At 47.5% G+C, this 12532-nt stretch overlaps 1 protein-coding gene across 7 annotated transcripts in view; it reads left to right on the top strand.

Moving 5' to 3' along the window:
- Positions 1-1069: 1069 nt before the first annotated feature.
- The window catches only part of NSUN4 (NOP2/Sun RNA methyltransferase 4), a 34229-nt gene continuing 22766 nt past the window's right edge, over positions 1070-12532 (top strand). The window contains exons 1-4 of one of the 7 annotated variants that reach the window (XM_073790244.1): positions 2195-2223; positions 4598-4708; positions 5219-5562; positions 9822-9976. In XM_073790244.1, coding sequence (XP_073646345.1) covers positions 5273-5562; positions 9822-9976 — 445 coding nt within the window. In that variant the 5' untranslated portion in view covers positions 2195-2223; positions 4598-4708; positions 5219-5272. Of the gene's footprint in view, positions 1330-2124; positions 2224-2257; positions 4709-5064; positions 5142-5218; positions 5563-9821; positions 9977-12532 lie in introns of those variants that run through there. The other 6 variants (XM_073790242.1, XM_073790226.1, XM_033867240.2 and 3 more) reach the window with 6 other exon arrangements.

The raw sequence follows: 12532 nt of genomic DNA, 5'->3' as shown, positions 1-12532 counted from the left end.
GTCTGAGAGCAATGCAAATAATTCCTATCCATAGAAATGCAAATGAATTTTTGTCCAGTAGAGATGGAATTTAATTCTCTCTGGTAAAAGATAATCCCCAACATTATAGTTTATTGCTTAATAGGATATTAATGTTTTTGCAACTATTAGCAAATTCATTTCAGCATTCCTTTGGCTGATAATCTAAATCTCTGAAACTCAAATTCTCATTTGAACAAGTCTTACCATCTCACTGGTTCCCTCATTATTTAGGATAATAATGGATAAGCAGTTTATTATGATGAATAAAATCTTTGGCATGTGTTCATTTTATATTTTTATAAGTAATGTTTTTAACCTTTTGAAAATTATTATTTAGCACACTATAAGAAAATAAATACATATCAGGTGATAATAAGTCAGAAGAATAAAAGCAGAGTAAGAGGACAGCTATTGACTGGTGGTGTAGTATATACTAGTGTAGATAGGGTCAGTCAGTCAACAAGTCCTGTACTTCTTTCTCTGAACTATAAGGGGAATCCATCTTCTTCTCTCCATCTTCACTGCCACCACACTAATCCAGACCATGGTCTTCTCTCATCTGATCTCCCTGCCCTACTCCCACCTACTCCGATCGCTGGCTATCAGATGCTCATTTTTAAAAACAATTATCTGATAATGACCCTCCTTTCCACTGGCTCCTGTGGTGGAGTCAAGTTCTGTGGAAGCTTAAAAAATTTGGGAGACCCTCTTTAAGAAAAATAATACAAAAATTAGGTACGAGCCTTGAAAAGGGCAGTGCAAATGACAGGTCCTGAAACTTAAGCTTAATTAGCTTCACTATAAAACCGCCTCTGCCTAGAAGTCTAGCCTCGTTTTTCTCTACCTCAGGATGTCTCTCTGTACTTCTGCCTAAAAGGCTCTTCTCGCTCCATTTTGCCTCCCTAACTCCTTCAGTACTCAACTGTCAGCTACCAGTCCTCCCTGATCCCCTAACTGGGTTACGGGACTTTACAGAGTCTGTACAAGCATCCAAACGGAGCCACCACTCTCTGCGAAAAATTCTTCTTTTCCAGACCCTCAAAAGATCCCTACGCTGGGCTGGGTTTGCATCTGCGACGTATCGGTGGGCAGAGCCCCAGGAAAGAGCCGTTAACTCTCTCCCCTTTTCGTCCGCACTGGAGCGCACCAACTCTCCGGAACCTGCGCGTCTCCCTTTGCGGTTCCGGTCGGAACTACCCGGCGGCGCACGCAGACATGGCTGCGCTGGTAGGGAGAGGTGTGCGGGACATGCTGAAGCGTGCGGACTTCATGACAGTCCCGCGGAGACAACGACATAAGAAGAAATGGGTAAGGTCCCGTGACAGCAGTGTCTCGCCACCATCCCTCGGGAAACTTCTCCAGCCCTCCCACTTCCCGCGCCCTCAGTTAGGCTCGCTAGTCCAGCGCCTCTGGAACGCCTTGGGCCTCCTTTCCCCCGCCCCTCAGGGGGCGTGACTAGGCCCCTCCCTCTCACATCTGTAACGTCATCGCCTCTGTCCGCCCTTTTATTTCGTCACAAGTCTTCGGCTTTTCCTCTTAAGTCTGCAGACTCCAGACTCCGCCCCTCTATGTTACGCCATCACCTCCGTCCTCATTCTTTCAGTTCTGTCTCGCCTCTTGTTTCCCGGCTCTTGGTTACCTTCCCTTGGGCCCCCACTAACCCTTCCACTTCCCTTCCTCCCTCCCCTTCCCCCTTTTCTCTTCCCCCTTTCTCTTCCTCCCTCTCCCCTCCCCCCCCCCCGCCCCCACCGCATGACCTCTTATACTCCTTTCCTCCTAAACCTTCCAGCCCAGCCTCTCTCACCCCAGGAAGGTGACATAGCGACTTCCCCTTCTCTCCTTCCGCTGCCCTCCGGGAAAGGATTCAACCCCTTTCTCAGCCTCGAGCCGCCTCTGGCGCCCAGGAAGTTACAGTAGCCACCCTCCCGGCCTTTCCCCCAAGCCCAGGCAAAAGGTGCAGCGACTCCTCTCACCCCATGGGCTCTCCCCACTTATCCAGAGATCCTTTCTCTGGCCTCACTTGTAGCCCTGGAATTTCTTCCATAACTGGCCAGCCCCCCGCCCTACCCCAAGCGATTCCTTCCCCACCCCCACCTCCCCTCTCCCCACCCCCACAGACTCCCCTGCGCCCAGGAAGATGTTCTTTTGAACCCTGTTCTCCACTCCTAGGAAGGCCCTACCGCCAGGAGCCTATCCTCTCGGGTTCGTCCCCCCCAAGTCCTTGTGTTGACCGGTTCCGCCTTGTGGGGTCACCCCTTGCCCGTCTGTGGAGCCCTTATTGCAGCTGGATCAGTCCCCTGAGAACACCATGTCCCTGTCCCCAAGGCCCTTACTTTGACCAACACACTTATCGCTGTTACTGTGGTGGATACCATTCAGCCCCAGTGACCAACCCGGTGACCTCCCCTCCCCTCACTCATGTGCCTTTGGAAACTGGCCCCATGATTTCACCTTCCATCGCTGCTGGGACCCAGGGAACTTGCCCCATAATTTCACCTCCTCTTACTTATAGGCCCCTGGGAACTGGCCTCATAATTTCACCTCCTCATGCTCACTGGCCCATGGAAACTAGACCTATAATTTCCCCACCCCTTTCTCACAGGGTTTTGGAAACTGGGCCCATGACCTCTACTCTGCTCTCTTCCTGGTCCTCAGGGAGGAGTTATAATTATCCTCCTCTTTCCCCAACATCTTCCCTACCCACTGGCAGCTTTTACCATGGCCACGTTAAGCATCCAAACGCTTGTGAACCTAAACCACAGCTTGACCCCCCTCCTGGGAAAAATTACTGTGGCTCCCCACTTTCTTCTCAGGCAGGCACATCTTGTCCCAGCTCACCTCAGGAGGGCTCTTATCACTATTCCCATTTTCCCCCAGATGCCAGCATACCTGCCGCAGGGAGCCCTTACTGTGCCATCCGCCTACCCCCTGGGAGTACTGGCTCTCCTTGCTCGCCCCAGTCCCAGGTTTCCAGGAAGCCTTGCTTTGAGTCCATTTACTCTTGGGAGACTGGTGGGAGCTCTTATGTCTGCATAACCTCAGGCACTACAATTTCTGGTCCACCCTGTCCCCAGGAACCACCTCTTCCTCTGTCCTCCCACTGTCCTTGTTCTGCCTTCTTTCCTTCACCTCCAGGCAACCAGTTTATGTCTCCACTCCAGGCACCCCACTGCAGAGGCTATAAGGAACCCCCTCTCCCTATCCCAGTTTGCCCCCAAGCTAAGTCTCCCAAATCCTCAGAGTTAAAACAGCCATGTGCTCCTCACAGATGTCACTTCCTGGTCACCCAGCACACTCCTCCTGACCGGCCCATGTCGCCTAAGGCCAGCACCTCTCCTCCACCTCCCTCCTGCCCTTCTGGTCTCTCCGGTCCTTCTTGTATGGTGACATCCATCACAACTTGCTCAAATTCCTGCCCCAAAGAACTTCCCCAAGGGATTCCCACACCTACTGTGGTCCCTAGAACCCTCAAAACAGTTATCCCCACTTCCCTTCCCCTTCGCCTTCCTTGTGATCCTGTCTTACCCAATAGTTATGCTCAGACCAGCCCCCGAGGACCCCCCATTGGACCTCTCTGCAGTACCCATGTGTATTCTGTGGTTTCCCCCACCTGCCGCAATCCCTGCCTACTCTTTGGTTCCCTCAATCAATCCACAGGTCCCCTTCAGTGTCATAACCAGCCCGTGGTGCCCTGCTGTGGCACCTATAGCACTCCCAGGGGCCCACCCCAACCTCATCGCCAGCCTGTGGTGCCTCCTTGTTCTATGCATATCTATTCTTTTATCCCTTTGAGAACACCCCTTGACCCCCCAAATTTACCGATTGCCCCCCGAGCCTGGGGCCATCTTGATACTATGCCCTGTGGCCTCCATGTCTACTCTGTGGTTTCTCGAGACTGCCGCAAGGAGTCTCCCCAGATCCCCTACAGCTGTCCTTTGTCTTCATCCAAGAATTCCAGCTGTAGCACTAATGCCAACTGTAGTTCGACTGTTGTTGTTAGTGAATGCCAGAGTAGTGACAGCCAGAGCACCCTCCAAAGCACAAGTTGGAGCCAGAGTGAGAGTACCCATAGCCCTAGCACAAACTGGAGTCAAAGAAAGAGTTTCCATCTTAGTAGAAGTCTGAATGGGAGCCATGGTACCCATCAAAGCATAAATCAGGAACAGAGTGGGAGTCCTCAACTTTTTGAAAGTCAGAGCCAGAGCGAAAGTACCCAACATAGCAAAAGTCAGGGCCCGATCAAGAGTGCCCTCCGTAACAGAAGTCGGAGCTGAAGCAAGAGTCCCCACCGTAGCAAAAGTCAAGGTCGGAGCAAGAGTCCCCACCATAACAAGAAATGAGAGCAGAGAAAGAGTTCTGACCAAAAATCCAAAAATCCAGGCTAAAGCAAAATTCATAGACAGTAACAGGGCTGCCAGCCATAGCAAGCATCCCAGCTGTGGCAACCAGGACCAACTTGTGGACTCCTCAGCTGAGGCCTTTTTTCCCTTTCAGTCTACTTCTGTGCTCTTCAAGCCTGACTCATGCCCCTCATAGCAGTCATCCTGTAAGTCCCCACTTTTGTTCACGCCTCAAGGTTTCTGTGAGCTCTCCTCATCCCACCTTCCTGGAGTCTGGGGACTTTCCCAAAATGACCCCTAGCCCTGTGATTCTGAGCATTGTGGTGTCAGTCACTGCATGACCTTAGGTAAGTTACCCTCATCTCTCCATCAAATGTAGAAGGTTGATATTTTTTGTATCCCACTGCGCCATCTCTTGTGGTGCTCACCTAAACTAGGAGACATGAACGTGCTTTAGAAAATGGAAGGACTGTTGAGAAAGAAAACATCTTCTATTTTTAAGCTTGATGCTTCACCCAGGGCCTACATAGTTTCTACCAACCTGCTGTAGACTCTTCTCAAGAGTCCCCTCCAAGGCCTCAAAGGAGTATCCTCTTTATTGGTGACCCCCACATGCTATTGTGAGAGCTATAGCTTACTTTCACAACGCTGAGATAGAAAGCCTGGTTCCCCACTGCTTGTCTCTCACACACTTCTTTGGCAGGCAGAGGCAGGATGCAAAGACAGGGTGCAAAGAGGAGTGGGCACTAGCTGGATCCACGTTTGCCCCAGCGCTCTGAGGTACTACTGGTGGGGTCAGGCAGTAAGGGGATAGAGGCAAGACTGGAAGACCAATAGGCCTGTTCTCATTCTTTTAGGCTGCCACAGAGCCCAAATTTCCTGCCACTCGACTGGCTCTGCAGAATTTTGACATGACCTACAGTGTGCAATTTGGGGATCTTTGGCCATCGATCCGGGTCAGTCTCCTCTCAGAGCAGAAGTATGGTGCACTGGTCAATAACTTTGCTGCCTGGGATCGTGTGAGTGCTGAGCTGGAGCAGCTGAGTGCAAGGGACTTCGTGAATGAAGCTATCTTCCACGGGGAACCAGAACCTAAGAATGGCCAAACTGCAGCTCCACCCCCTGCCTCCTGGGCCTGCAGTCCAAACCTTCGATGCTTCACTTTCGCCAGAGGGGATGTCAGCCGTTTCCCTCCTGCCAGGTAGGATCTGGAGCTGTGGCTAGGGCTGTTCTGAGTGTCTGTTGGAAGTAGACAGGAAGAGGCACTGCTCCTGTCCTGTTTAATAGGGATCTTAATATTGCTAATATTTACTGAGTACTTATACATGCTGGGCATTATCTCCTTTTGTTCTGTCAACAGCCCTCTGAGGTGGGTAATATTATTGTTTTTCTTTACATTTGAGGAAACTGAGGTGCAGAGAAGTTAAGGTACTTACTTGCTTTAGGTCCCTTAGATAGTAAGTGGTGAAGCTAGTATTTAGACCTAGGCAGTCTGACCTCAGAACCTGCACTTTGAACCTGCTTAAGTGCCCCACTTCTACCGCCTAAGTAAGAAAAAAAACAAAAAACCTTTTTACATGAGCACCCTCTCCAGTTAAAATGTGTGTTATTTACAACTGCTTTCTCACTTGCCCCCATCATAGTGAGTAGGACAAGTAACCTCATGATACCAAATAAGAGGTGGGACTTGCCTAGGAAATAGGGCTTGCTTAGGGACACAAAGTTAGTACCAGACCAGACTGGGGTAAAAAAAAAGGAGTCCTTCCAGTCATCTTATCCAATGCTCAGATGTATATGAAGTTGAATGAAAAAAGACTGTAATAAAATGCTAAATTGAGAAAAGGAGAGCTCAGTGTTAGCTGTAGGATGTGGGAATTGATCTTTGAAGGACTGATTCATTCATTCAACAAATATTTATTGTCTGCCAAATGCTAGGCACTCTTAAGTGCACAAGTCCTCATGGAGCTTGCGGCCTAGTGAGGGAGATAACTTTTAAAAAACTATTTATGGTTGTGATAAGTGCTACAGAAAAAAGTACAAGATGCTATGAAGTCTTACAGTTAGGAGATCTAATGCTGAGGAAGTGAAATTTAAGCTAAGACCTGAAAGCCGAGTAGGAATTAAAGCTGGTGGCTTGGAAGTGGGGATGGGAGAGTGATGTGAGGCTACAGAAGAGGGCTAGAGACAGATTTTGAAGGTTTTACAGGCCTTATGGGATCATGGACTTTTTCTCTAAAAGGAAGAGGGAGCCATGAAAGGTTGGTTTGTTTGTTTTGTTGTTGGTGGTTTTTTGTTTGTTTTTGGCCACACCGTGTGGCATGCAGGATATTAGTTTCCTGACCAGGGGTCGAATCTGTGCTCCCTGCAGTGGAAGCTCAGAGTCTTAATCACTGGGCATCCAGGGAAGCCCCAGCCATGAAAGGTTTTAAGCTGGGGAATAACATGATCAGATCTGAATTTTTAAAATATCATTCTGGCTGCTGTGTGGAAAATAGATTGGAGAGGGGCAAGAAATGGAGTTGTAAATTAGGAGGCTTTTGCAATTGTCTTAGCTGCTGGTTTGAGGGAAGACTGCATGCTTAAGAGAAGTAAGAGATGAGGTTGGAAAAGTACATGGGGGCCATGTGTGGGAATCTTGAATGTCACGAGCTTTCAGGTTGGGGGAAGGGGATTTTCCTGGTGGTCCAGGGTTGCTTATAAATGGCTGGAATTACCAGGGCTGGGCAGCTTCAGACATGTGCCTTTTAATTCATATTGCTGTAATTGCAATACATTCATCTGTTCTAGAGAACCACTGAAGACGGTTTCTGAATAGAGGAAAGGTAATAATGTACAGTGGTTAAGAAAACCTAGGTTTGGATCCTGTCTTCACCACTTATTAGACGTGTGGCATTGGATAACTGAGCCTTGGTTTCCTTATCAGGAAAATAATCTGGAAAGTAATGGTAGTAATAGCTGACAGTATAGCTCACTGTGCCAGCTACTGTTCTAAGTACTTGTCTTCTATTACTTCCTTTAATTCTTACACTAATCCTATCTGATAGGTACTCTTATTACAGATGAGGAAACTGAGGCACAGGAAGTTGAGTAATTTGCAGAAGGTCACACAACTGATGAGCAACCGGGCTGGATTTGAGATCCAGGCAGTCAGGCTCTAGAATCTGGGTTCTCCTGCCTCACAGGGTTGTGGTGAGGATTAAAGGAAATGATGCATATTAAACACCTAGTATAGTACCTGCAATATCGATGTTATTCCTATCAAGGTTGTGCTTCAGGAAGATCATTTTAGTCACTGTGAGGAGGGCATAGATGGGAGCAGGATTAGAGACCAATTTGGAGGCACTGGCTTTAGGCAGATCAATGGAGTAAGACCCATGTGGTTTCCTAAGTTGCCTGAGGACATCCTGAGAGTAGTGGGGGAAGCAGCCCTCTATGTTTGAGTTTTTTTTCCTTCTCGTCTTGATGGGCTCCCTGTAAATCAAGGGGATCTTAATCTCTTGGGAGTTCAAGGATGTATTTAGGGAGTCCAGGAACCTCCTGAAATTGAGAAATTGTTGTGCTGCTTTTTTTTTTTTTAAAGTTTATTTATTTTTTATTTATTTACTTTTGGCTGTGTTGGGTCTTTGTTGCTGCGTGCAGGCTTTCTCTAGTTGCGGTGAGCAGGGGCTACTCTTCTTTGTGGTGCGCAGGCTTATTGCGGTGGCTTCTCTTGTCGCAGAGCACAGGCTCTAGGCGCGCAGGCTTCAGTAGTTGTGGTGTGCAGGCTCAGTAGTTGCGGCACAAAGTGTGATTTGACTTTGAAAATATCCTATCATGGCCTGAGCCCATTTGTGAACGCCAGAGGTGTTATGACCTCGAGACTGGGGATTGTAGGTCTTATAGCTGATTCTCAGTGGTGCTCTGTCTTATATCTTGTCACATCTTTCTTCCAGAGCCTTCCTGTCAGGTCAGCAAGGACCAAGTTTCTGCCTCCTTGAGGCTGTCGCCAAAGGCTGTCCGCGCTGAACCGTGTCTCAGGCTGAATGGCTGCACCACAGTTGCCCTTATGACAAGTGGGTTGGGAGTGAGAAGGCCTTCTGTGACAACAACCTGTCTGTTGTCCCTCTCTCTCTACCCACATGGGTGCTGCCTCTCTCCATGCCTTATTAGCTCTCATTTGGACTCTTGTAACAGCTTTCCCACTGGTGTCTCTGTTTCTAATTTGTTCTTTGTAGCCCACCTAGCTTTCTAAAACTCTAACTAGCCAATCATGTCATTTTCTTTTTTTTTTTTTTTTTTTTTGCGGTACGCGGGCCTCTCACTGTTGTGGCCTCTCCCGTTGCAGAGCACAGGCTCTGGACGCGCAGGCTCAGCGGCCATGGCTCACGGGCCCAGCCGTTCCGCGGCATGTGGGATCTTCCCGGACCGGGGCACAAACCTGTGTCCCCTGCATCGGCAGGCGGACTCTCAACCACTGCGCCACCAGGGAAGCCCCCATGTCATTTTCTTTAAAAACTTTTGGTAACTGCCTACAGGTTATAGTCCAAACTCCTTAGCATAGGGTTTAAGACCTTTTACCACCTTGGCCTCTATCTGCTTTCCAACTTCAATCTAATGTACCTTGTATTTCTAACACACCGGATTTCTCACTGTGTCTGAAAGAAGTTATGAGTTTGCATGCATCTGTGCCTTTGCTTTTTCTTTTTTCTTCTGCTTGGAATGCTCCTCTTCCCTTTTTTTTTTTTAACCGAATGAAGGCCCATTCCTTCATCAGATCTAACTCAGGTAACTCTGACTCTGACAGGCACAGTGGATGGCACTCTTTCCTGAACCCACAAAGCACTTTGTATCTCAATATGTAACCTAATAAAACTGAGTTCCTACTACATGCCATTCACTGTTTCAGGTGTTGGGGATGTTATAATGAACAAAGCAAGACAAAGTCCCTACCTTCATTCTAATAGGGAGAGAGAGAAGGGGTAAAATACACACAAACCTATACATATAAAGTGAATAATAAATACTTTAAAGAAAAAGAATGCAAGATAGATAGATGGGAGTAGGGGGCTGCTATTTTTAGTTGGAGTAGTCAGGGTATGCCAGTGCCTCTTTGATGAGGTAACTTTTGAGGAGGACCTGAAAGAAGTGAGGAAGCAAATGAGGGTTATTTGGAGGGAGAGTGTTGTAGGCAAAAAGCACAACAACTACAAAAGCCTGAGACAGGAGTATGCGTGGCTTAATTAAGGAATAGCAAGATGGCTGGTGTGGCTGAAATAGAGTGAGTTGATCTGTGTTTTAAAAGGCTGCTCTGGCTGCTATGTAGATGAATGAGTGAGTAAGTACACAACTGAGTGTGGGTCTGAGAAATTAGTTTTTGCTGAGTAGAGCTCAGTAGCCCCTGAGGGCATGGACTTGTGACCTTGACTTCCAGTGGGTCTCCTGACTTGGAATTTGACTCTAAGGTGGTCTCCTCTCTTCTAGGCTTGGCAGCCTGGGTGTCATGGATTACTACTTGATGGATGCTGCCTCCTTGCTGCCTGTCCTGGCCCTCGGCCTGCAGCCTGGTGACACTGTGCTTGACCTGTGTGCCGCCCCTGGGGGAAAGACACTAGCATTGCTTCAGACTGGCTGTTGCCGTAAGTCAGAGGGCTGGTGTCTTGGCAGGGAGGGCTCCCGACCTCACCCAGTCAAGGGCACACTAAATATGATGGGCTTTCTGGTCTGGGTCACAGGTAGAATAGTGCTTGCTTGCTAAGCTGGTGTGTTTTTTCTGTTTGCAATGATTTTCTCTCTTTCTCTGTTAGTTGGCCAGGGAAGACTGGTGATCAGAGCAAGGTCTCTGAAGGCAGATTAAAACAGAGCCCTGATTAATCTACCACATGACACTTTCATCCCTCTGCATCTGTTTACTTTGTGTCTAAGATTAAGTTCCATTTCCTTAGCCTGCCAGTTAAAGTGATAAGATCTGGCTGCAGCAGCCTGTTATAGCTTTATTTTCCTTTTTTAATAAATTTATTTATTTTTGGCTGCGTTGAGTCTTCGTTGCTGCACACGGGCTTTCTCTAGTTGTGGTGAGTGGGCTTCTCACTGCAGTGGCTTCTCTTGTTGTGGAGCACAGGCTCTAGGTGCGCGGGCTTCAGTAGTTGTGGCTCACAGGCTCTAGAGCGCAGGCTCAGTAGTTGTGATGCACAGGCTTAGTTGCTCCAGGCATGTGGGATCTTCCTGGACCAGGGCTCGAACCCGTGTCCCCTGCATTGGCAGGTGGATTCTTAACCACTGCACCACCAGGGAAGTCCCCCGTTATAGCTTTACTGTGTCATTCTGCCCCAGGCTTTATGTGCTTCTGCCAAAACCTGCTATTCTTTGTTGCCTGAATAAGCCTCCAACTTTGCCATGTTATGGATTCTCTCTGGAATACCCCCACCTTATCACAGCTGGCCTGTCAATGCCCTTTAAGCTTTCCAGCCTCAGCTCAAGTGTACCACCTCCTGGAAGTCTTCCCTCGTGATCCCTGCTGGCCAGTTGAGAAGTGCTGCCTCTGTCTCCTGTGCTCCCACACCATGGGCATCACCTTTGCAACTGTTAGCACATTAGCCTTGCATCAGAGCTTTACTGCGTATGCATCTTCTTCCTCCTCAAGATTATAAATTCCTTGAGGACAGGCCCAAGTCTTACTCAATAGTATAGCCCAGGCTGGGCCTTATACATTGTAAGTATTCACTTCAACCATCCGTTGGCCAACATCCTGCCTTAAATAGGCAGTATTTTTATCTTGAGAAATATCCACAAGGGGGCTGTATTTTTCACACTGATCCTGGAGCTCAGCCAGGCTTAACTTGCCATATGCCCTAGCCTTTTTGTTGGGCCTGGATCCTTCTTTTCCAGTTCTCATTAGCCAACTTGCACAGTTTGAGTCAGCTTCCAGCCTCAAGGTAGGTCCTACAGGTGATTCAGAGAGGTACCACATTTGATCACCAGCTCTGGAAGTCCAGAGAGAATGGAGAAGAAATGTTGATATGGTTTAAGGGGTCCAATTCAAGGGAGCCCAGCCTGTGTACTGGGCTGTGTTAATCTGACTGAGTGCTGTGAGAATCCATCAGAAGGGGGAATGGATAAGGTAGGGTTACTTGGATGAGGAGGGACTGGCACTCAGAAGAGGAAGAAGGGCCAAGGAGAAGTAACTGAGAGTTGCTTTTCTAAGGTATGCTGAATTACCAACACCTCACCCTTATCCCAGTTCCTCACTCAAATGACTCTGTGATCCCAAGGAGATAGGAATTACAGGGTAAGAAGGGACCAGCCCTCATATTTTATGGAGGGGGAAATTGAGCTCTAGAGAGATTAAATAATTTGAATCTTTTTTTTTTTTTTTTTGGCGGTACGTGGGCATCTCACTGTTGTGGCCTCTGCTGTTGCAGAGCACAGGCTCCGGATGCGCAGGCTCAGTGGCCATGGCTCACGGGCCCAGCCGCTCGCGGCATGTGGGATCTTCCTGAACTGGGGCACGAACCCGCGTCCCCTGCGCAGGCGGACTCTCAACCACTGCGCCACCAGGGAAGCCCAATAACTTGAATCTTTTACATGAGTTGGAGGTAGAGCCAGAACTAGAGCCCAGCTTTTCTTTTCTCAGTTGATATCCTGCTGCAAATTCCTCTTGAGCAGAGAATCCAATTTTGACTTCTTTGAGTGCCCTCAAAAATTGGGACATATTTCTTTGTGGGAAGACTAAGCTGGTTCACCATTGGATAAGGTATGTATTCTCTAGTTCTTCACCACAGTGCCACAGTGCCCACTGCTCCCTTTCACTCCTTGACTCTGAGGCCACGTATCAGTTGCCATTTATCATTAAGCTTGCAGTAATATTATTTTTATATTTATATTTTATTTTATATTTTATTTTATATTTTATTTTATTTATATTTTATTTATATTTTATTTATTTATTTATTTATTATATTTATTTATTTATATTTTATTTTATATTTTATTTTATATTTATATTTATATTATTATTATAGTAGAGCCAAGAGCAAAGTGAGATATTTCTTGAACTCGTGTCTATCACAAAAGGGAAAATGAAAGAAAGATGATGAATCATTTAGGATTAGATTTGGTCATATACAATAGAAAACTCAACTAACTGGCTTAAAGAAGAAATGTTTATTTCTCTCTTACAGAGAGCTGGGATATAG

This window comes from Tursiops truncatus, chromosome 1 (assembly GCF_011762595.2).
Source record: "Tursiops truncatus isolate mTurTru1 chromosome 1, mTurTru1.mat.Y, whole genome shotgun sequence".
NCBI lineage: Eukaryota > Metazoa > Chordata > Mammalia > Artiodactyla > Delphinidae > Tursiops > Tursiops truncatus.
Note: the sequence above shows the minus strand (reverse complement) of the source record. Positions and strands in the feature narration are given on the sequence as shown.